Below are 24,819 nucleotides of genomic sequence, written 5' to 3'. Positions count from 1 at the left end.
TTTTTTGCTTATGTGGTGTTGGGGAATCGAACCCAGGGCCTCATGCATGCAAGGCAAGCACTCTACCACTGAGCCACCTTCCCAGCCCTCTAAATATTTCTTTATTGTTATTTTTTTGTCTGTTGTGGAGCTTTACCTCAGGGCCTGGATGCTGTCCTTGAGCTCTCTCAAAGCTAGTGCTCACCCAGTTTGAGCCACAGTCCTACTTCTGTTTTATGAGTGATTAATTGGACATTAGAGTCTCCTGGGGACTTTTCTGCCTACGATGGCTTTGAACCTCGATTCTCAGATGTCAGCCTCCTGAGCAGCCTAGGATTACAGGTGTGATCCAGTGGCACATAGCTTATTCACTTTTTTTTTTTTTTGGTCGGTCGTGGGACTTGAACTCTGGGCCTGGGCGCTGTCCCTCAGCTCTTCAGCTCAAGGCAAGCGCTCTACCACTTGAGCTACAGCGCCACTTCCGGTTTTCTGGTGGTTTATTGGAGATAGGAGTCTCACGGTCTCTCCTGCCCGGGCTGGCTTTGAACCTCGATCCTCAGATCTCAGCCTCCTGAGTAGCTAGGATTACAGGCGTGAGCCACCAGTGCCCGGCCTTATTCACTTTTTTTGACACAAGATCTTGTTTACATCTAGTCCAGGTGGCTTCAAATTTATATTCTTTCTACCTTCATCTGCAGAGCGCTGGGAATATAGGTATAAATACATACCACCATGCCTGGCTTTAGTGTTTCTATTATAGTCTTGTGTTTGCTAGACAGGGAGAGAGTAAGGTCAGGTTCCTATCTAGAATGGTTTTGAGTAGCTAGGATTATAGGCATGAGCCATCAGCACTTGGCCCTTTGTGAGATTCTTATCTCTAATCACCAAAAAGTCAGAACTGGAGTTGTGGTTCAAGTGTATAGTGGTATCTTTGAATGAAAAAACTAAGGAACAGTCCTTCATTTCTTGGCAGGGACTGGGTGTGTAGAAGGAAAAGGCTTGAGCCTTCTTGGGGTCATGTCTTTGGTGCTAGCAACTTCTTGTTCACCGGTTCTATCCCCAAGTGCCAGGACACATGGGGATTACAAACAAACTAAGGGACAGTACCCAGATCCTGACTTCTAGCCTCAGTACTGGTATGCACATGTGCGCAACACCCCCCCCCCCCCGCCTGCCCGATTTTAGAAGAATCTCTTTTCTTTCTGGGTCCGGTTGTGGGGCCTGAATTCAGGGCCTGGGCGCTGTCCCTCAGCTTTTCAGCTCAAGGCTAGCGTTCTACCACTTGAGCCACAGCGCCACTTCCGGCTTTTTTCTTTTTGCTTACATGGTGCTGAGGAATCGAACCCAGGGCCTCATGCATGCAAGGCAAGCGGTCTACCACTGAGCCATCTTCCCAGCCCAAGAATCTCTTTTCTTTTCCTTTTTCTTTCTTTTTGACAGTCCTGAGGCTTGAACTTGGCCTCAGTGCTGTCCCTCAGCTCTTCAGCTCAAGGCTAGTGCTCTACCACTTGAGCTACAGTATCACTTCTGGTTTTCTGGTGGTTAATTGGTGATAAGAATCTTATGGACTTTCCTGCCTGGGCTGGCTTTAACCCACGATCCTCAGATCTCAGCCTCTCTAGTAGCTAGGATTACAGGAGTGAGCCACCAGGGCCTGGCTACCTGAGCTATTGTTGCTCAAGGCTAGCACTCTACCACTTGAGCCACAGTGCCATTTCTGGCTTTTTCTGCTTTTGTGGTACTGAGGAATCGAGCCCAGGGCTTCATGCATGCTAGGCAAGCACTCTACCACTAAGCCACATTCCAAGCCTCTTTTTTTTTTTTTTTTTGGTTGGTCATGGGGCTTGAATTCAGTGTCTGGGCATTGTCCTTGAGCTTTTGTGCTTATGGGTAGTACTTTACCACTTGAGCCACTGTTCTACTTCCAGGTGTTTTTTTGATGGTTAATTGGAGATGAATCTTTTCTGATCTGGGCTGCCTTCAAATCACAATCCTCAGATCTCAGCCTCCTGAATATCTAAGATCACGTGTGTGAGTCACTGGCACTCAGCCAAGAAGATCTTATTTTTTTCAAGGTACTATGGTTTGAACTTGGGGATTCAGTTATTAGGCTGGTGCTCTACCACTATCCACACCTTCAGCAGAAATCTTAGGAATGTGCTTATAGGGTTCTTGGCTCTAGTGTTGTCCTTAGAAAGAAGGAAAGCTTAAACATTTATATTTCATGATTTGGCAGGAGTGGGGGAAGGGGGTAAAGGTCCAAGGGAAGGGAGCAGAAGAACGGAGAGAGGAAGGACAGGTGAATACTCAAAATGTACATATATGAAAATGGAACCATGTAACTTAAAGAGCATGGATGGGATTAGGAGGGATGGAGGAGGAGAATGGAAGGAGTGACAGTGATCAAGTTGCTCTGTACTCATAATCTGACTTGTTGAATTAAAACCCCATTGTAGGGGCTGGGAAGGTGGTTCAGTGGTAGAGTGCATGCCTTGCATGCCAGAGGCCCTGGGTTCTATTCCTCAGCACCACATAAGCAAAAAGAAAAAAGCCGGAAGTGGCGCTGTGGCTCAAGTGGTAGAGTGCTAGCCTTGAGCTGAAGAGCTGAGGGACAGCGCCCAGGCCCAGAGTTCAGGCCCCACAGCCGGACCCCAAAAAAACAAAACCCCATTGTACAACTTGAAGATAATAAAATATATGATTCTTTTTTGGAAGATAGCATATTAGAAGAATATTTACTTCTTACAAGGACCCTAAAGGTAACTTTTTTGAGTTCAGGCAGGTTTCATAATCTTGAGTGTTTTAAGGGTGGACAAATGAGGTTTTTATAGTATTACGGTACTAAGACTATGGCTAACGCCAGGTGCCAGTGGCTCCTGCCTGTAATCTTGGCTACTAAGGCTGAGATCTGAGGATCACGGTTGAAAGTCAGCCTTTGCAGAAAGGTCCATGAGACTCTTATCTCCAGTTAACCACCAGAAAACTGGAAGTGGTGCTGTGGCTCAAGTGGTACAGTGCTTGTCTTGAGCTGAAGAGCTCAGGGAAGCGCCCGGACCCAGAGTTCAGGTTCCATGACTAACCAAAATTAAAAATAAAATAAATATATCAATAAAAGACTATGGCTAACATAGATGTCTGTGTCTTTTTCAGGCTCTCAACTGCTTCGGGAGTTGAAAAAGATGGACGACAAAGCCCTTTTGGTGGAAGTACAGCTTTTAGAAAGCAAAACATACCATGCATTGAGTAATCTGCCGAAAGCCCGAGCTGCCTTAACCTCTGCTCGAACCACAGCAAATGCCATCTACTGCCCCCCTAAATTGCAAGCCACTTTGGACATGCAGTCAGGTAACTATCATAGCTATTCCTTTCATACATCATGTAGAATCGTATATATGTAGGATATAGCATATGATATATATATTCTCATACTATTATTCCTGGGATGTTTTTGTAGTGGTTATCTTACTGGTGAAAGGGTTCTTGGAGCTTGAACTCAGGGCCTGCTTAAGCTTCTTTTGCTCAAGGCTAGCATTCTACCACTTGAGCCACGGCTATACTTCAGCTTTTTGGTAGTTTATTGGCGATAGAGTCTCTTTCTTGCCTGGGTGGCTTTGAACATCCTCAGATCTCAGCATCCTGAGTAGCTAGGATTACAGGAGTGAGCTACAAGTGCTTGTCTTCAGCTTCTCTTTTTAATTTCCTAAAATATATTTAGAATACGCTTACTAAAAAAGAAAAGAATATGCTTATCAGTGCTTGATAGGCAACCTGACTATTGGAGAGGTCTACCTTAGGCTTAAAAGTCTGTCTTCATTTACCTCTTAGTCACTTTAGAATGGTAGCATTTCTCTTCAGAATTACATAATTCAAGTCAGTTAACTCTTTGAGGACTTTTTAAAGTTTTTTTTGGGGGGAGGAGGGGAGTGAGGGGGGTCTGGGTGCTGTCCCTGAACTTATGTTCAAGGCTAGCCCTCTGCCACTGGAGTCAAGCTCCACTTCCAGCTTTATTTGGTGGTTGATTGGAGATAAGAGTCTCATGGACTTCCCTGCCCAAGCTGGCTTCAAACTGTAATCCTCAGATCTCATCTTTCATGAGTAGCTAGGATTAGAAGCATGACCCACTGGTGCCTAGCTATTTCTTTCTTTATTTTTTTAAAATCAATTTTTATATTGTTTATAAGTATTGCTGGAAAGCTCATATATATCATCTTTATTCTGTCAGAACATGGTAAAATATATTTTATAGCTTCCCCCCCTCCCCCCCCAGAATTGAGGACTAAACTCAGTGCTCTTCCACTGAGCTAAATCCCTAACTGCAGTAAAATATATTGATAGTTACTACAATATTGATAGTTTTCGTTTGGGGAGTAATTTTGACTTCTCTCAGTCATTCCTCCTACCTAGCTGATCAGTTTCATATCAATCAGTCTGTACAGATCACTCTAATTAAGGCCCATTGGAAATTGTTTTTATTGGTTTAACTGTCCTTAACCACATTTTTAATCCATTCTTTTCTCTGACTCCAGTGGGTTTTTTTTTTGGTTGGTCCTGGGGCTTGAACCCTGGGCCTGGGTGCTGTCCCTCAGCTCTTAAGTTCAATGCAAGCTCTCTACCACTTGAGTCACAGCACTATTTCCAGTTTTCTGGTGGTTAATTGGAGATCAGAGTCTCACAGACTGTCCTGCCCAGGCTGGCTTTGAACCGTGATCCTCAGATCTCAGCCTCCTGAGTAGCTAGGATTATGGGGATGAGCCACCTGTGCCCAGCTTTATTTTTTTAAAAATAAGGATCTGGGGCCTGAATTCAGGGCCTGAGCGCTATTCCTGACCTTTTTTGTGCTCAAAACTAGTGCTTTATTACTTTAGCCACAGCTCTCTTTCTGGCCTTTTGGCTAGTTGGAGATAAGAGTCTCAAGGCCTTTGCTTCTGAGGTTGCCTTTAAACTGTGCTCTTCAGATCTTAGCCTCCTGAGTAGGTAGGATTACAAGGCTGAGCCACTGACATTTAGCTTCCAGTGTCTTTTTTTTTTTTTTTGGGTCCAGTCATGGAGCCTGAACTCTGAGCCTGGGCGCTGTCCCTCAGCTTTCCAACTCAAGGCTAGCGCTGTACCACTTGAGCCACAGTGCCACTTCCGGCTTTTTTCTTTTTGCTTATGTGGTGCTAAGAAATCGAACCCAGGGCCTCATGCATGCAAGGCAAGTGCTCTACCACTGAGCTACCTTCCCAGCCCCACAGTGTCATTTTTTTGAGACAAAAGTCTATAAACTTGTAACTCTTAAAATTCTCCACTGGTGGGTCTAATTCCCAATTTATTCAACACTAAACATAGAAAGTAGCAAGAGCTACTTTGCTTAGCTCTGGGTTCAATCCTTAACACCATGAAAAAAAATACGTAAAAAATTTCCTATGGTTTTCATGTTTCCCAATCTAAATGTTAATAATTTAACATGGAGTATGTCCTTTCCTTTTCCTTTTCATCTCTGGTTTTCATTCTTGGTCATTAATTGACTTTATGCTCTGGGTGCTCTATGTTATGCCCTACTTCTGTTTCTTTGTATGTTTTATCTTTTTTGCTTAAAATTCTGCATTCACCCTTTTCCCTCGGCCAGTTCCTGTGTATCCTGCATTTGGCTTAGGTGTCTCCTTTGAGCACCTTTCTTTCTGCTTTCTGTTTTGCTTTTGAACTTAGTAACCAAAAATGTTTTCTTTTATGCTCATTATGGTACTCATCTCTTTACTTCTGCTTTAGTGACCATCTTTTCCCCCAAACTCTGTGCTATTGGAGATATTGCCATGTCTGTTTTGTATAGTAGTTATTTCCATGCTTAGCACATGGCAGGCTCTCATTAATGTTTGGATTGAATGAGTGATAGTTTAGTGTATGTGCATGTGTGTGAGATGGTCCTGGGTACTATCACAGCTCCACTTACAGCTTTTTTTTTTTTTTTTTAAGTTTATTAGAGATAAGAGCCTCATGGACTTTACTGCCCTGGCTGGCTTAAATTCCCTATCCTCAGAGCTGGGAATGTGGCATAGTGGTAGAGTGCTTGCCTAGCATGCAGGAGGCCCTGGGTTCGATTCCTCAGTACCACATAAACGGAAGCCAAAAGTGGCACTGTGGCTCAAGTAGTAGAGCACTAGCCTTGAACACAGAGAGGCTTAGTTAGGAACAGAGCCCAGGCCCTGGGATGGGAAAAAAATAATAAAAATAAAATCTCTATCCTCAGATCTTAGCCTCCTGAGTTGCTAGAATTATAGGTGTGAGCCACTGGCAGTCAGCTGACATTCTAGTTTTTATTTTAAAAAATAAACCTCATATAACAACCATGATATTCCTAGTGCTGCTGTATTGCTTATTTACTAATGCATTTGAAAAAACCATTAAAGTTTTGTCTCAGCCTTTGGGCCAGCTGAACCCACCACCTATCCACCCAACAAACTTAGTTCCTAGTCCCACAATGTAGTGTAGAACCACTTCAGACTTTAAATTCTGCCTCAACTTCCTAATTGCTATACCAATTCCAGCTCACTTTTTTTTTTTAAACCCTTTTCTAGCTGGTTATTTTGGTTGTAGCCAATTCTTTCCTCGCTGGGAGAAATGGGAAAATAAAGTTATGTCTCATTTAGCTGGGCAACATTGATAGTTTGTAGGATCTTTTTTTTTTGGTCGGTCATGGGACTTGAACTCTGTGCCTGAGTGCTGTCCCTCAGCTCCCTTCAGCTCAAGGCGAGCGCTCTACCACTTGAGCTACAGCGCCACTTCCGGTTTTCTGGTGGTTTATTGGAGATAGGAGTCTCACGGTCTTTTCTGCCCGGGCTGGCTTTGAACCGCGATCTTCAGATCTCAGCCTCCTGAGTAGCTAGGATTACAGGCGTGAGCCACCAGCGCCCGGCAGTTTGTAGGATCTTAAAGGAACTTTTTTTTTTTTTTTTTTTTGGGTCCGGTTGTGGGGCCTGAACTCTGGGCCTGGGCGCTGTCCCTCAGCTCTTCAGGTCAAGGCTAGTGCTCTACCACTTGGCTTTTTTCTTTTTGCTTATGTGGTGCTGAGGAATCGAACCCAGAGCCTCAGGCATGCAAGGCAAGCGCTCTACCACTGAGCCACCTTCCCAGCCCAAAGGAACTTTTCTTGATTATAGAAAGGTGCACGTTTTCCACCAGGCATCTTTAGTTAAGGACTGTAGTAGAGCAAAAGGATTTGATTAGTCTCAAAGTGAGAGCTCTTGTGCAAAGGCAGGGTAAAAGAGCTTAACTTGGTTATTGGTTCAGAAGTTCACAACTGGCATGCCACTTACCACAAATTTGCTACAGGTGGATTAAATATTGACTTCTTGGGATCATGGGTAAGGAGCTTAGTTCTATTATGTGCTGTGTACTTTCTGTGTGTACCTTGATGTGAAGAAAATTGGGAAACAATGTGTCTAATTTGAGAAGGAGCTAGGACAGAGTTAGAGTTTAGTCCAGATGTACTAAATCTTAGCCTCTCAAGCTGAAATGTTCATTTTTATATTATCTCAGGTAATACGTTCATTTAGAGTTAACTCATTGGGAGCAATGCAGTGTCTATAAACAGGAGAGGATTAGTGAGGTGAATTATGGTACCATCCTAATGAAATACTAAGTAGTAGCTACTCAGGAGACTGAGACCTATAGGATTTCAGTTTGAAGCCAGCCCAGGCAGAAACATCTTTGAGACCCCTTCTCCAATTATCCAACAAAGTACCTGACTGAAGGTGTAGCTCAACTGGTAGAATGCTAGCCATGAGCATAAAAGCTACGTGAAAGCATTAGGCCTTGAATTCAAGTCCCATCACTGCCATAAAATAAAATAAAAGAATGCTATTTGGGCCAAGTGCCATTGGCTCATGCCTATAATCCTAGATACTCAGGTGCCTGAAATCTGAGGATCAAGGTTCCGAGCCAGCCTGGGCAGGAAAGTCTGTGAGACTCTTATCTCCAATAAACCACCAAAAAACCCTGTAAGTGGATCTGTGGCTCAAGGTGTAGAGTAGCCTTGAGCAAAAGAAATTAAGGGATAGCACCCAGGCCCTGAGTTCAAGTCCCAGGACTGGCATAAACCAAAAAAAACCCAAAAGAACCCTACTTAGCTATGTATCATTAAGTTTATGGATTTGGCATTATGTGAGATCTGTACACTGTTTATTTCTAGAAAAAGAAGCATATCCATAAATGCTAAGTATTTGAAGTAAAAATAAAAGATGTTAAGGTTGCTTCATCATTAAAATGCCAAACTTAGAAAAACTTTTTTATTGTTATTAAAATAGGTCATTCAAGCAGTCTAAGGGTAAACATGACCCTTTCCAATGGCTCCAATGATAGCAAAGAGTAGGATTATGGGAAGAAGCATGAGGAAAGGGTGTTATACTACATTTTGGGTGTTTTGTTTTGTTTTTTGGTGTATTTCAAGGCCTTATGCTTGCTAAGCAGGCACTACCCTACTACCCCTGAACTACACCTCCAACCCATTTTTCCGCATTGTTTCTTTTCTTTTTTTTTTTCGTCGGTCGTGGGGCTTGAACTCTGGGCCTGGGCACGCTTCAGCTCAAGGCAAGCACTCTACCACTTGAGCTGGTTTATTGGAGATAAGACTCTCAAGGACTTTCCTGCCTGGCTTGGCTTTGAACCGCAATCCTCAGATCTCAGCCCCCTGAGTAGCTAGGATTACAGGCGTGAGCCACCAGCACCCGGCTGCATTGTTTATTTTCAAGGTAGTGTCTTGGTTTATTCCAGAGCTGGCCTGGGCTATGACCCTGTTAACTTTTGTGTTCCAGTGTGCCACTACACCCAGCTGTTGGTTGAGATGGAGTCTTGAGAACTGCTCTTTCTGTGGTGTTGGCATTGAAACAGTCTTTTATTTTCATCTGAAGTAATTGGGATTACAGGCTTTAGGTATCATGCCCAGCTATACTGTGGATTATAGTAATAGTTATTATTTCTAGCATCTACTTTGAGACTCTTAACCCTTTGGGGAATTTAATATTAGAGTATAACATTGAGGTGAGAGGGTTCTAATCTTAGCACTTACTATTTGGCTGTGAGTTTGGCAGGTCCTTTATCCTCACTTGACTTCATCAGTTGGGGAAGATTTCTAAGGTACTTCTCAGCTCTGATCTTTTTTATTTTTTTTAAATCTTTTTTCTTTTTTCCTCCTTTATAGTTTTGGAGCTTGAACTCAGGGTCTTCTGCTTGTTAGGCAGGTACTCTTACTCCTGAGCCCTACCTCCAGTCCTTTTTTGTTGTGCTGGCTGTTTTTGAGATAGGGTCTTGCTTCTGCCTGGATATACATGCCTGAACTATTATCCACCTATTTTAGTATTTTTTCTTGTTGCTGAAATGATAGCATAGGGCTGTACAGAGAGGTTACAGTTACATCACTAGGTAATGAGTACATTTCTTGTTGGGCATTTTAACCCCCTCCTTTGTTTTTCTCCTACTATCCCTTCCCTTCTCTACTTCCCTCCATACCCAGCTTCTTTATGGAGATGGAGTTTGATTAGACTCCTGTCTGAGTTAAGGTATAATCACAGTCCTACAATCTCAGCCTCCTATGTAGCTGGGATGCCAGGCATGCATCATTGCTCCCAGCTATTAGTTGGGTAGTGATGAGTCTCTTGATTTTTTCTTCCTGGACTGGCCTTGAGCCACAATCCTCTTAAATTCAACTTCCCAGGTAGTTAGAATTATAGGCATGAGGCACTGGTGCCCAGCTCCCAGCGCTGATCATTTATGGTTCTGTTATTTTATATGGTTCTTACTACTTTCTTTTCAATGCCCAGGTATTATCCATGCAGCAGAGGAGAAGGACTGGAAAACTGCATACTCATACTTCTATGAGGCATTTGAGGGCTATGATTCCATCGATAGCCCCAAGGCCATCACATCTCTGAAGTACATGTTGCTGTGCAAAATCATGCTCAACACGTAGGTGCACATTAACTCTGGAATATATGAGCTCTAGTCCTTCGATTAAGTCTGTCTGCTATGGCAGAGGTGGCTTGGGAAAGAAATTTGGCCAGTTTTATAGTTGGAGCTGGCTGAGTTAGAGTGGGGGGTTCAAAGGAATTCTAGAGCATTTTTATTTGCTAATCTTTCAGATTCTGGGAGATGCATTTTGGAAATTCCTTTCTTAGCCCCTCTTAGAGAATTTGCTCATTCTTCAGGTCAGGAAAAGCTGATAGACCAGTGCCAAGTGGGCCACCAACAGTGGGGAGGATAGAACTAAGATATTGGAGAAAGTACACGACAAAAAATACAACAGGTCTTATTATTAAGAGTTCTATTGATTCATTCAAATTCGGTTGGGGATAAATGAAATCTGATGGACTGGGGCTCTTAAAATCTTTGGATTAGGGGTTGTGTTTTCCTCATCACCCCCAGTGTTGAGGATTGAACCCAGAGCCTTACACAGGATAGGCAGGTATTCTATCAACTGAGATATGCTCCCAAACCAGGTATGTTTTAATAAGATTTTTTAGACCGGGATTTCACTTGAATGTTCTTTTTTTTTTTTTTTGACTTGAATGTTCTTAAAGTCTTATTGGATCTGTTGCTTTTGGTAGGTTTGGTTGGGTTTCCTTTTTAACTTTTCAGTGTTTTGTTTTTTTGCTTTTTATTGCTAAGTTGTGGTCTAGAGTGGAAAAAAAAAAAAGGCCTCGCTTCTGCAATTATAGGTTTTGGATTTGGGCTGATTTTCTCTATGGGTAGCCTTCACAGTCAAATTCTGGTAAAAAGAAATTTACCTAAACCTTTGCTTAGGATCATAACTGGAGCCATTGACCAAGTATTTTCTCTATGGGCAGCCTTGACAGTGAAATTCTGGTAAAAAGAAATTTACCTAAACCTTTGCTTAGGATCATAACTGGAGTCATTGACCAAGTATTTCTTTTCTTCTAGCCCAGAAGATGTCCAGGCTTTGGTGAGCGGAAAGCTTGCACTTCGTTATGCAGGGAGGCAGGTATGGAATACCATAAATGCAGTTCTACTCTGCATCCAACTTGTCAGATCATATTTGAGTGCTCTTCAGATCTCCCTTCTACTCTTTTCTCCCCCTTCCTGCTTTCTTCCCCTGAACCCTTCCAGTGTGTTTCCTGTACTGTTAGATGCTGGTCCCAGACAGTTGGCACTCTTATGGATGGCATAGAAATGAACTGTGGTATAAATCTGGCAGCATTTAGCTTTGACTAGAATATCTATTTACCTTCCATGAACCTGTCTTGCAAATTTAACCTGTGAAGAATATGCCATCTTCTTTTTTTTTTTTGGGTCCGGTCGCGGGACCTGAACTCTGGGCTTGGGTGCTGTCCCTCAGCTCTTCCGCTCAAGGCTAGCACTCTACCACTTGAGCCACAGCGCCACTTCCGAGTTTTTTCTTTTTGCTTATGTGGTGCTGAGGAATCGAACCCAGGGCCTCATGCATGCAAGGCAAGCGCTCTACCACTGAGCCACCTTCCCAGACCCACATCTTGATTCTTGAGTATGGAGCCTAATTAGATCTGATGCACAAGTTGCTTTAGAGAGGTTAGATTACTTGATGCAGAAAATAGATTTTGAGACCCATTCCAGTGTTTTCTCAGCTCACTATACTTCTATTCATGTTTTGAGTTTTGAGTATGGTACAAAAAGAGACCCTTGATGATTTACAGTCCTTGTTGTGGTAGGTATATGAGTATGACTTGTGAGAAAAAGCAGTTGTGAAGGTAATGACTCAGATGTCTGTACTATCCCCTTTTGCTTGATGAACACTAGCTAAGTAATCTAGGTGCTCATGGCTCATACCTGTAATGATAGCTATTCAGGAGGTTGAGATCTGAGGATCATGGTGCAAAGCCTGGGCAGGAAAGTCCTCAAGACTCTTATCTGCAATTATCCAACAGGAAACTGGAACTGGTGCTGTGGGTCAAAGTGGTAGAGCACTATCCTTGAGCCAAAGAACTCAGGGACAGCACCGAGGCTCTTAAGTTCAAGCCCCATGACTGACAAAAAAAAAGATCTTTCTGAATTTTACATGTTGTTGTCTCTAACCTGACAGATTGGCCTTCCTACTATAACTCTGTAGGAATGCCACAAAAGATGATTTCTTTTTGGTTTCTTCCTTCTCTAGAGCTGGCCCTAATTGCCTTTTTTTTTAATCTTTTGGTGTCTGTCCTGGGCTTGAACTCAGTGTCTATGTGCTGTCCCTGAGCTTTTTTGCACAAGGCTAGCACTCTGCCACTTGGGTTGCTACATACCAGCTCTATTTAAGTATGTAGACCAACACAGAGAAGTTCCTCCTCCTTTGTACCTCAATGACCGGTTTTAAGCAGGAGCTAGGCTAATCTAGAAATATGGGTGTTAACATTTCTTGCTGAGTGGAGATTTGATAGCTTGTGTGTCTTATTTATAATGAGCTTAGATATTGCCCTTATGTACTTCTTAACACTTCAGAGTTATACTATTCAAGTGTAATGTATAGAATGTTAATGCCTCCAATATAATAAAAATAGACCTCACAGTGCCTTATATCAGGTCTAGTAGAATGAATCTTGATTAAAGTATAAGTACGTTGGGGCTGGGAAGGTGGCTCAGTGGTAGAGCGCTTGCCTTGCATGCCTGAGGCCCTGGGTTCGATTCCTCAGCACCACATAAGCAAAAAGAAAAGAGCCAGAAGTAGCGCTGTGGCTCAAGTGGTAGAGCGCTAGCCTTGAGCTGAAGAGCTGAGGGACAGTGCCTAGGCCCAGAGTTTAGGCCCCACAACCAGACCCCCCCTCCAAAAAAAAAAAAAAGTATAAGTACGTCTTGGGGTAGGAATAGTTGGGTGCGTATGTAGATAAGGATTCTTGAAGGAAGGGGAAGAAAATCACAGTTCTCCTGCCATTTTCTCTTAGCTTGTCCCTTCTGGAGAATGCTATATTAAGGTCTGCCTTTTTGGAAATCTTCCATTTAAGTCACTTCGTGTCTCAAAGAGAAACTGGTTTGCATGTAATCATATTCAATACTTGCATTTCTTCTCAGGTCTCTGAAAAAGAATGGTGGTGGGGTGGATTCTTTATAGCAGATTTTGTGTGGACATACCAAACTGTTAGGAGGTTTTGGGTGTATGTGAGTACACTGAATAGATCACTTTCATGATTTATCTTTTTATTCTTAGACAGAAGCATTAAAATGTGTGGCTCAGGCTAGCAAAAACAGATCGCTGGCAGATTTTGAAAAGGTGAGTATGGTATTGATTGGTAGGGAATGGGTGGAGGAGAGGGACTTTTAAGTTTTGAAATAAGTAAAGATAATGTAGGGCAACCCCATACATCCTTCACCCAGTACAATATCAAACCCAAGAGATAGGTCATTAGTTTTGTACACGAAGGTTGTGAGATGATCTTGTAAGTATCGTGTACATGTAATACTTTGCAGTTCAAAAAATTCTTTGTCGGGCTGGGAAGATGGCTCAGTGGTAGAGCGCTCGCCTTGCATGCCTGAGGCCCTGAGTTCGATTCCTCAGCACCACATAAGCAAAAAGAAAAAAGCCGGAAGTGGCACTGTGGCTCAAGTGGTAGAGCTGAAGAGCTGAAGAGCTGAGGGACAGCGCCCGGGCCCAGAGTTCAAGCCCCATGACTGGACCCCCCCAAAAATTCTTTGTCATCTTTTTTTTTTTTCACAATAAAGCTATTACCTTCATTCCGTGTATGTTGTAAAGCATGCAGCCAGTAATACAGAGTGAGTTGATGCTAGGCCTACTGCTTATTCCACTCAGCACAACTGTAGGTATTTCTTCACCTCTCAAAAAGTCATTTCTGTGGTTGTTTTGTTTTGCTGGTACTGAGGTTTGAACTTAAGACCTTGTATTACTCAGCTTGTTTGATTGGTGCTCTAATATTTGAGTCTTGCCTTCAGCCAGTTTTTTGCTGGTTAATTGAAAATGGAGTGTTAAGACTTCTCTGTTCATTGGCTTTGAACCTTAATCCTCCAAACCTCATTCTCCTGCATAGGATTATAGACATCAAATATCATTGTTACCTGGCAAAACAGGTCTTTTGTCTTGGTGTTGGTTCTGAGGCTTGAATTCAGGGCCTGCAAACTGTCCCTAAGCTTATTTTGCTCAAGGCTAGTGCTCTACCACTTGGATTAGGCGAGATTAGTAGTTAGGATTACAGGCGTGAGCCACCAGTACCTGGCTAAAACCAAAGTTTATTTATTTATTTATTTTCGTCGGCCATGGGGTTTGAACTCTGGGCCTGGGCGCTGTTCCTCAGCTCTTTAGCTCAAGGTGAGCGCTCTACCACTTGAGCTACAGCGCCACTTCTGGTTTTCTGGTGGTTTATTGGAGATAGGAGTCTCACGGTCTCTCCTGCCCGGGCTGGCTTTGAACGGAGATCCTCAGATCTCAGCCTCCTGAGTAGCTAGGATTACAGGCGTGAGCCACCAGCGCCTGGCAGTTTTTTTTGTTTGTTTGTTTGTTTTTTTGGGGGGGGTCTCATCTTTGGGCCTGAACTCTGGGCATGGGCGCTGTCCCTCAGCTCTTCAGCTCAAGGCTAGCACACTACCACTTGAGCCACAGCGCCACTTCTGGCTTTTTTTTTTCCTTTTTGCTTATGTGGTGCTGAGGAATCGAACCCAAGGCCTCATGCATGCAAGGCAAGCGCTCTACCACTGAGCCACCTTCCCAGCCCTAAAACCAAAGTTTTGATGTATGCATTCAGCCTGTGATACTGTTCTAAATTTTCTTTGTCACCTGTGCCTTATGCTTTGGGAAATTTCAAAATGATAGACACACTATTCTAAACTTCAGAGGGGTTATTATTTTCTAAACTCTTTTTTTTTTAACTGTATTTTTTTTTGTCTTTTTTTTTTTGGTACTGGGGATCGAACCCAGGCAAGCGCTTTGCCACTGAGCTACATACATCCCAGCCCTATTTTCTAAACTCTTAGTCTGAATATAGTAACCAACTTCAAATCAAAATTTAAATCCTGGCTGGGTGCTGGTAGCTCATGCCTGTAATCCTAGCTACTCAGGGGGCTGAGATCTGAGGATTGTGGTTGAAAGCCAGCCCAGGCAGCAAAGTCCATGAGACTCTTATATCCAGTAAACCACTCAGAAAACCTGAAGTGGTGCTGTGGCTTAAGTGGTAGAGCACTAGCCTTGAGATGAAGAGCTGAGGGACAGCACCCAGACCCAGAGTTCAAGCCTCATGACGACAAAACAAACAAACAAATAAAACAAAAAAGAAAGAAACTTAGATCCTAGCTACTCAGGAAGCTGAGATGAGGAACAGAGTTGGAAGCCAACTTGGGCAGGAAAGTCTGTGAGACTCTTTATCTGTAATTAACCATCAAAAAAGAAGTGGAGCTATGTCAAGTGGTAGAGCACTAGCTTTGAGCACAAAGGTTGAGGGACAGTACTCAGGGCCAGTTCAAGCCCCAGAACTGGCACCCAAAACAGACAAACAATCTATCAAGAACAGTGTAAATGGATTTGAGACTAGGTCTCTGATTTGTTGTCAAGATTTTGCCGTCTTTGTGAAGCATTCTTGCCTATTCCTGCCTCCAAGTATAAGAAGTAACAGGAATACTCAACTACTTGGTCTGAAGTGTCGTCTTCTTTTTTTTTGCCAGTCCTGGGGCTTGAACTCAGGGTCTGGGCTCTGTCCCTGAGCCTCTCTGTGCTCAAGGCTAGTGCTCCACCACTTGAACCACTGCACCATTTCCAGCTTTTTCTGTGAATGTGGTCCTGAGGAATCGAGCCCAGGGCTTCATGCATGCAACCACTCTACCACTAAGCCACTCTACCACTAAGCCACTCTCCTGGCCTGTCTGCTTCTTTTAATAACTTAGTCTACAGCTAATGTGAGGCTAGGATATTCAAGCCATTACTGAAGGTAAATACATCACATACATGTGTAAGCAATTTAAGTAATTTAATCCCAAAATCTGAGATGTTTGGTGTAATAATCTTATTCTAAATGGTTCTTTTGAAAAGAGTTCTATGTTCAGAAATTCAGGTAACACTAATAGCAAACAAACTTGGAATATTCTGTATTTTATTTTATCAGAGCCATATTTTATATTATTTATTTATTTTTTTGGGGGGGGTCCAGTTGTGAGGCTGAACTCTGGCCTGGGTGCTGTCCCTCAGCTCTACCACTTGTGAGCCACAGTGCCACTTCCAGCTTTTTTTCCCTGCTTATGTGGTGCTGAGGAATCGAACTCAGGGCCTCATGCATGCAAGGCAAACGCTCTACCACTGAGCCACCTTCCCAGCCCTTATTTTATTTTTTTAACCAAACTTTCCAAGAGCTAGTTGTATAGTTAAGCATTTCCCATTGTGTAACCTCAGGATTCTTGAAAATACATGCTGAAAAATGCTTGCATAATTAATTTGGCTTAGAAGTGGAGCTGTTCTTGGCATTTACATGATTTGAACTGTTGACATGAGAGTTTTGGTGTTTTTGGGGTTTGAATTCTTGGCATCATACTAGCTAGGCAGGCATTCACTACTAAGCCATCCCTCCTGATATGAACGTTTTGGACAGAAATATGGTGGCTCAAGCTTTTGAGGGTGTGTGTGTGTGTGTGTGTGTGTGTGTGTGTGTGTGTGTGTGTGTGTCAGTGTGCTTGCTAGTGTGTGTGTGTGTCAGTGTGTCAGTGTGCTTACTAGTGTGTGTGTGTGTGTGTGTGTGTGTCAGTGTGCTTGCTAGACAGGCACTTTACCATTTGAGCCATACCTAATCCCTCCTAAATTCTTGTCTTTTTCTTCTAATTTCTGTCATGACAAAAATATGGTGACTCAACCTTTTGGGGTATTTTGTGTGTGTGTGTGCATGTGTGCGCGCGTGTGTGTGCACTTTACCATTTGAGCTATGCCTAATCCCTCTTAAGTTCTTGTCTTTTTCTTCTAATTTCTGTCGTGGCTTTTATTTCCTTGAATTTTCTAGAACTTCATTCAATCATGTAGTTAACAAGGACCAGCAGATTGTTCAGGAAGATAAGACTTTAATGTGTAATGTGACTTTAAAGTGTACCAGTTTCTGTTACCGGCTCTTTTGGCAGGCTCTGACAGACTACCGGGCAGAGCTTCGGGATGATCCAATCATCAGCACACACTTGGCCAAGTTGTATGATAACTTACTGGAACAGAATTTGATTCGAGTCATTGAGCCTTTTTCCCGAGTGCAGGTAAGACTTCCTAAGGACTCTTTCTAGCATGGCCTTCTTATTGTAGGCACCTCCCTTTCTATATCTGTCCAAAGTAGGAATTGACTTCCAGGGGTATGTCTGGTGGACAAGAGGCCAAAGCCTGGTCTAGTTTTAATAGGAAACGAGTCGATGCCAGTGGGTAGAAGCTTGTGAAAAAGCCTTTGGCTTGGGTTCTGAGAATTCTCTTTTTACTCATTGCACGTGCGGTAAACTTTTTCCGTATTGGGTATGTGGGGCAGGAATGTGTATTGTGTATAGTGATGGCCTGGCAAGTGGAGAGCATCATCCCAGCATGGGGCAAGGAAATCCTGACCTTTAACAACATTCATCAGGTTCAAGAGAGAAATTACTCTGTTCCCTGCTTCTCTGATTTGAGGTTAAAAAAGTTAAACTTTCAGTGTTAGTGTCTCTCTGCCTTTCCTTTTAGATTGAACACATATCTAGCCTCATCAAACTCTCCAAGGTAAGTAGTTTTCAGGCCATCTGGGTGGTGGGGGAAGGGTGTGTGTGGCATTTGCTCCTGATAGACTTACTAGGAAGTTTCCAGGCTTCCTGGTAGAGAATGGGGAATGCGAGCTCAGCTGGAGTTGCATTATTGCTGTTTTGTTTCCAATTCATTTGCACTAACACCTTTTCTATGAAGCTTTCGTCTCAGTGTGATCTCTAACTAAGGGATACTGGTCCCTTTAATCATGTGTTTTGGTTTTAGGCCGACGTGGAAAGGAAATTATCACAGATGATTCTTGACAAGAAGTTTCATGGTGAGTAGTAACAGTCATACTGGCAGGTGGGCTGGTGGTGATGGTTGGAGAGGTATAGCTTTAAAAGCAGGTGTACCTAACATAAACCTTCGTTTCTTTTGATCTGGGATCCTGGCCTCCTTCCTTGTGATAAGTGAAATAAATGTACTAATGAGACAGGGAGAAAAGTCCGTTTCCCTTTTCTGGAGAAAGTGAGGCAGCTAGGAAGCTTCATAATTGCTTTTTATGACTAATTTCTTCTTTGTGTGGATTGCCCTTGTGTTTCTTGCAGGGATTTTGGACCAGGGGGAGGGTGTCCTGATTATTTTCGATGAACCCCCAGTAGATAAAACTTATGAAGCTGCTTTGGAAACAATTCAGAACATGAGTAAAGTAGTGGACTCCCTCTACAACAAAGCCAAGAAACTAACATAGGTGAGTGCTGGCCCGGGGACCCAGGGCACGGCAGCTTTGTCTTCTGCCTGTCAAGACTACAAACCTCCTCCTGGTGTCCTCCTGGCTTGCCGATTGACACTGCTCTGTCTTCTCTTGCAGAGTTGGATCTGTAGCGGTCCTTTGGAGAGTGTGTGTGGCGGGAGAGTGAAACCTTGGGGGAAATGCTAGGAGATTTTCTTTTTTTTGTTCTACTTTTCGCTCGGAAAGTTTTTAAACCCTAATTTGGTGCATCTGTATTCCAGCCGATAGGTGTGCCAGTTTTCATGTAATCTTTACTGGCCCAACTTGGGAGTGGGGAAATTGCTTAAAAAAAAAAGAAAAAGAAAAAAAAAAGATTATTCTAAATAAAAGGAAAAAAGGCTTACACTACCTAAAGCTGTGCTCTCTGCCTCCTGGGAGAGGGCCACAAAGCCAGGAGCCCTGCCAACCACTGGGGTCCTTCCCTACCTGCTGGTGTCACCTCTCCTCCTCTTCAGAATTGGGTGTTTGCTGACCATCAAAGGCAACGACTTTTTATTCTGTTTGTACTGAACCAAAACAAACAACTGTGTATAGACTGCTGTTTTCTTTTTTATTTGAAATGAGGCATTTTGGTGTTCTTTCCTCTGCCATTTGGCCTGTCTACCCTCCCCCCCGACATTGGTTCCAGCAGACTAGCCGAAGGTCCTGCCGCCGCCGCCGCCATCGCCGCCGCAGCAACAGCAGTACCTGCACGGCTCTGCTCCAACCTGTGAAGGAACAGGGACACGGCCAGGAGCTAGTGTCCACCACGGCCACACGGAGAGCAGTGTGGGCCCTCAGCCCCCAGGGGGCCTGCTGTGCATGTGGCTTTTTTTTTAAAACATAGTAACTAGATTAGATGTCAGTGTTTTAACTGCCCCTCTTCTCTCTACTTTCCTGTCCTCTTCTGCTCTTCTCTCCCCTCTTTCCCTCTTAGCCAGGACACCATCTCCTCCTTCTTCTTCCCCTTCAGAGGAGTCGGGCTGTCTTCATCCACTTCTCTCCCCCTCCCACTCCTTCTCTCCCGCTGTTAGATGGGGTTATTCCTTTTTTAAACAGTGAACATTGGAAATGAGACTGTGGGGTGTTCTTCCCTCTCCTACCCTTGCTCCTCCCCCATTGGGGTTTTGAGCAACTTCTTGTCCCCCACCCCCTCCCAGGGAACTTGTTTATTTACCTCTTAGAACTCAAACGGATGGGAGGTAGAGCACTGTATTTCAGCATGCTGTGTTTCCTGTGCCATTACATAGCGAGGCTTTGATGCCACTTGGGCAGGTAAGCTTCTGCACTTTTGCTCCACTCTATTTTCTTCTCTCATCTTCGTCTTCTCTTTTTTTTTCCTCCCATTCCTTCTGCCTTCTTCCTGCTGGCTTCCTTTTCTCTTTCTTTACTGTTCTCTAATGATCTTTCCAGGTTTTCCTAATAAATTTATATTTTGTAAAAGGATTTTGTTGTACCAAGTTTTGCATCTTCTCTGAATCTGACTGGCTTTAATTTTCCTCTCCAAAATCAGGTTTTTGTTCTCAACATCTCTCCCCATCATGTCCAGTCACTGTTTTGGTTTTGGCACCATCAATATCAAATGTACAAACGGTTCTTGCTAACCAACACCAGGTATATCTGATGTTCAGATGAGTTCCAATAAAAATAATTTTTTTTTCAAAAGGTGTCCTTTTCTTGAGTGTTGGAGGGTTTCTAAAAAAGTTCAAATAGCTCTCTGTGGCCCAACAGTATGTGAAACTCTCTCAGTGGGCCAAAGTGCTCTCATTTGTGTTAAGGGAGTAGCTGAATTTGGAGTTCAAATTTGGAGGACTTTTGGCAGGAAACTTGGTCTGGAAGGTGTCTTTTTTCAGTGCTGTGTGGGCCAGTTAGGATCTGTGGATTTGGGTGGTGATCCTACAAGTCAGCTTCCTCAGCTGTGCAATGAGGAAGGTGTTCCTATGGTAGGTTGTTGTGATGTGAGGGCCAGATGAAGACATTTGCACTTCCTGACAAGTCAGCTGTGTTTAGTTTGGTCTCATTTTGGAATCTTCAAATCTGCTGCTCTCAGACCCCAGGAATGTGTCTTCTGAGGGTGTTTTGGGGGCCTGCCAAACCTCTCTTTAGTTTAAGCAATTCTGCTACTCAGTTTTAGCCTTGTGTTTCTGTATATAATTTTACTTGCAGAAGTTTTACTTTTACAAAGGATTAAAAAAACAAAACAAACTTCATAGTGTCCTGGAGCTGGAGTGGAGGGGAGAGGATTTCCTACATTTAGGACAAGCTTGAGGGGCCAAACAGTAATCAGTTCTTTTCTCTGCCCTTGTCTGTCTGATAGCTTCAGCTAGACCTCATTGTCCCTCATCACACGCGGCTGGCAGGCCCTGTGTGACTGGTTCACACGTGCTTTAAGCATACTCACAAACCAGGCTTTGCAGGTTTAGCATGAAAGAAGGTGTAAAATATCTTAATTTTTATATATGTTGAAATATGTGGGGTATATTGAGTTGAATTTAAATAAAATATGAAATTTCTTTCCTTTCACTTTTATTTGGGTGCTGGTTCTTGGGCTTGAACTCGGGGGCTTGGGTGCTATCCTGGAGCCATTTTGCTCAAGGCTAAGTGCTGAAGGCTAGCACTCCACCACTTGAGCCACAGCTCCACTTCCAGCTTTTTGGTGATTCATTGGAGATAAGACTTTCATGGAATTTTCTTATCCAGGCTGGCTTCAAACTGCGATCTTCAGATCTCATGCCTCCTGAGTAGCTAGGATTACTCGTGTGAGCCACCAGTGGCTGGTTCCCTTTTACCATTTTAATGTTGTTGTTTGGGAATATCCCATTACAACAGCAGTTGTGCCATTGTATCTCTTCAAAGAGCTAGTCTAGGCATCACTGAGCCAGTTGGCCATGCATGAACTGGTTCTCTGAGGGTCTTCTTTAGGTACTAATCTTCATGGTGCCAGGGCTTGCTTTGGTGCTCTGATGCCCTGCTGTGTGCTGGAGTTATGTAATCTGTGCTACCCAGATGGGCCACTAGATGCTGCTCTGTTCCCTAGAAGAACAAAGGCTCAGCATGGCTGTATTTGGAACCCTTTCTAGAAGCTGGAACTGGTTGCTGCTTTGGCCTTCCTGCCTCAGCGTAGCATGGGAAGTGGGGTATGCAGAGTGGGAGATTTTTGCAGGAGCATCTGAGCCCATCAAGGCAGCTGACTAGCATGCTGGTCCTTGAGACAGCTGGAGATGGGCTATAGCAGAAGTTGATGGGGTGGGATTGGACACCTTCCCTAAAGCTGATGAAGAGAGTGGGGAAGAAAACAGCCTGCATCATTTAGCTGGATCTGGCTTCTGGCTTCTTCCGTTTTTGACAGATTGTTGCCCTTTGCTTGACAGTTGGAGCAGTTACGGGAATACAGAGGTAGTGGTGAGTGTGTGCGGCAGAGCTATGGATGCCCTTAGCCAGGCTTAGCAAGTGTGTTCTTGTACAGTTCCTTCACTACCTCCTCTCTCAGCAATAAAAGGCCAGCAGTCCCTTCTCACTCTTTTTTTTTTTTTTTTTGGTTGGTCATGAGGCTTGAACTCTGGGCCTGGGCGTTGTCCCTCAGCGCTTCAGTTCAAGGCTAGCGCTCTACCACTTGAGCCACAGCGCCACTTCTGGCTTTTTGCTTATGTGGTGCTGAGGAATCGAACCCAGGGCCTCGAGCATGCAAGGCAAGCGCTCTACCTCTGAGCCACCTTCCCAGCCCCTCTCATGGACTTTTTTGTCCAAATTGGTTCCCTGTGATCCTCAAATTTCAGCCACCTGAGTAGCTAGGATTTAGGCATGAGTCACCGGTTAAGGTTGTTTTTGTTTTTTTTGGTCAGTCATGGGGCCTGGATGCTGTCTCAGAGCTCTTTTGCTCAAGGCTAGTGCTCTACCACTTTGAGACTCACATCTTTCCTGCCCTGGTTGGCTTTGAACTGTGATCCTCAGATCTCAGCCTCATGAATAGCTGATTATAGGCATGAACCACCAGCCCCCCCCAAATTGAGAGCTAATTTTGAAGGTGGTAAGGACAAAGCAAGAAGAGATGGGCTGGGAAAGGCCCATGCAAACATGTGCTGTGCTGCCTTGGGTTGGGAATCGTGAAATGGAACCCACTGTCCACAACAAAGTGTAATAGAGTAGACATTTAGTGACCAAGCCAGGTGCTAGTGGGTCACATCTGCAGTCCTACTGAAGAGGTTGAGATTTGAGGATTATGGTTCAAAGCCAGCCTGGGGTGGGAAGTCCATTTAACCAACAAAAAGCCATTAGTGGAACTGGCTCAAGTGGTAGTGTGCTAGCCTTGAGCAAAAAAGCTCAGGAACAACACCTAGGCCCTGAGTTTAAGCTCCAGGACTGGTACAGAAAAAACAAAACAAAAAAAGAAATTCAGTTGCTAGTAATAGAGCAGGCTTGGGGGTTTTTGTTTTGGTCTTGTGTTTGTTTTTGGTCAGTCTTGAGGCTTGAACTCAGAGCCTAGGCGCTTTTGCTCAAGGCTAGCATTCTACCACTTGAGGCATAGTGCTGCTACAGGCTTTTTCTGAGTAGTTGATTGGAGACAAGAGTTTCAGGGACTTTCCTGCCCCTGCTAGGGCTGGCTTCAAACTTTGATCCTCAGATCTCAGCCTCTTTTTTCTTTGTCAGTTGTAGGGCTTGAACTCGGCTTGGGCATTGTCCCTTGGTTCTTCAGCTCAGGGTGAGCACTCTACCTCTTGAACCACAGTGTCACTTCCTGCTTTGTGGTGGTTTATTGGAGATAAGAGTCTCACGGGCTGGCTTTGAACTGTGATCCTAGATCTCAGCTTCTTGAGTAGATAGGATTTACAGGTGGGAGCCACTGGAGTGCCACAGGCTTAGGTGTTTTTTTTTGGGGGGGGGGTCCGGTAGTGGGGCCTGACCTCTGTGCCTGGGCACTGTCCCTCAGCTCTTCAGCTCAAGGCTAGCGCTCTACCACTTGAGCCACAGCGCCACTTCTGGCTTTTTTTCCTTTTTGCTTATGTGGTGCTGAGGAATCGAACCCAGGCCTCAGGCATGCAAGGCAAGCGCTTTACCACTGAGCCACATTCCCAGCCCCTAGGTTTTTTGTTTTTTGTTTTTTGTTTTAAAAGGAGTGGATTATAAAACTTGGGAATTTATGTGCAATATAGGAAATGGGAAACATTTAACCTTTGCTTAGCACTAGACTTGGAAGGCATACATAAGACAATGTGTGACTTATCAGGCCAATTAAAGGAGCTGGACTGCTCCATTAGGGGGCTGGAGGAACAGGTTGGCTTTCAGCTCTGCCTGAAGGACCCTGAAATGACTTCCTGCTCCTTTGTGGGAAAGAAAGAGTGAGGAAACTCCATTTGAAGAAGAGGTATGGTGGCTGATAGTTGGCCTCCTACCACTTGGGCCCTCACAGGGCCGAGAGGGGGTGGGACCTTTAAGTATTAGGTCACGAAAGGCCCCACCCTCATGGTTTAATGTGTTCCCCACCTGGGTGGGTAGTTATGAGTGGGTGGGCACCTGGCCTCAGACTTCTTGTTTACTCTGGATCTTCCACCCTGAGTTGAAGCCTGAAGGCATACTCTGCCACCAGATCTTGGACCTCCAGAACCGTGAGCTACACAGACCTATTCTCTTTACAGATTATCTGGTGTAAAGTGCTATGTTTACGAATTAAAGCTGTACTGTGAGGGACATCTGAGGCAGGGGCACATTGAGCTAAACGGGTCACTGCCTGGCCTCCCTCTGAAGGACCTTGCCAGCCCTGTGGTTGTTGATGGGAGAGAGCCCTTTGGTAACAGAGCAGTGCACTTTCCACCGTGGTCAGGAAGGTCTCTAAAAGCTTTCTGTTGTCACTGCTGCCAGAAATCTCTGGTGTACACAGACTAGCATTTTCTGACTTGGTGGCAGTCCTGAATGACATCAGACTCCTTTCCTGTCCCCCTGGCCAGATTGGAGCAACTGGACATTCCAGTGGATTGGCGTGGCCAGTCTTTTGGTTCGAAAATGGTCATCTGGATTAAGGTTCGGTTTGCTGCTTGTCCCGTGTTTGGGTTAGGTTCGAACTGATCTCCAGAATCATGCCAAAACGAACTAAATACTGGAGCAGAGGCCTTTGCAAAGGATCCGGCTGGATTCGTGTCCGAACACGCAACGACTCTAACCAGAATCCGACATGGCTTGTACACCGGATTTTACATAGTAATTTCACCAGCCTTACGTTTTCCAACTGCACGTCCTTAAGAGGGGCAGTGTTTGATCCTGAGGGCGGGGGGCTGCGGGGAAGCGCAGCTGCTTTGAGTGTTGGCCAGGGAAGCCTTCAAGGTCGCACCGGTTCAGGGCCGACCCGCCGGCCCCAGGGGTGTGAGGGAGCCCCGGGCCGCCCTCCTTTCCGGGCTGGTGTTGGGGCGTCGACCCCCAGCCGCCTCGCCGACGTTCTCTCCGGCGGGGCGGGCGACGGCCCCGAGCG

General features: G+C 44.4%; 1 protein-coding gene across 1 annotated transcript in view; it reads left to right on the top strand.

Moving 5' to 3' along the window:
- The window catches only part of Psmd11 (proteasome (prosome, macropain) 26S subunit, non-ATPase, 11), a 38,835-nt gene extending 20,107 nt beyond the window's left edge, over positions 1 to 18,728 (top strand). Inside the window, exons 6-14 of the mRNA XM_013016525.1 lie at positions 3,130 to 3,324; positions 9,774 to 9,918; positions 10,891 to 10,951; positions 13,124 to 13,186; positions 17,017 to 17,142; positions 17,591 to 17,626; positions 17,873 to 17,924; positions 18,196 to 18,338; positions 18,459 to 18,728. Coding sequence (XP_012871979.1) covers positions 3,130 to 3,324; positions 9,774 to 9,918; positions 10,891 to 10,951; positions 13,124 to 13,186; positions 17,017 to 17,142; positions 17,591 to 17,626; positions 17,873 to 17,924; positions 18,196 to 18,338 — 821 coding nt within the window. The 3' untranslated portion in view covers positions 18,459 to 18,728. The remainder of the gene's footprint in view (positions 1 to 3,129; positions 3,325 to 9,773; positions 9,919 to 10,890; positions 10,952 to 13,123; positions 13,187 to 17,016; positions 17,143 to 17,590; positions 17,627 to 17,872; positions 17,925 to 18,195; positions 18,339 to 18,458) is intronic.
- The last annotated feature ends 6,091 nt before the right edge of the window (positions 18,729 to 24,819 follow it).

Source organism: Dipodomys ordii, unplaced genomic scaffold (genome assembly GCF_000151885.1).
Source record: "Dipodomys ordii isolate 6190 unplaced genomic scaffold, Dord_2.0 Scaffold31, whole genome shotgun sequence".
Lineage (NCBI taxonomy): Eukaryota > Metazoa > Chordata > Mammalia > Rodentia > Heteromyidae > Dipodomys > Dipodomys ordii.
The sequence above is the reverse complement of the archived record's forward strand: the minus strand, read 5'-3'. Positions and strand labels throughout refer to the sequence as shown.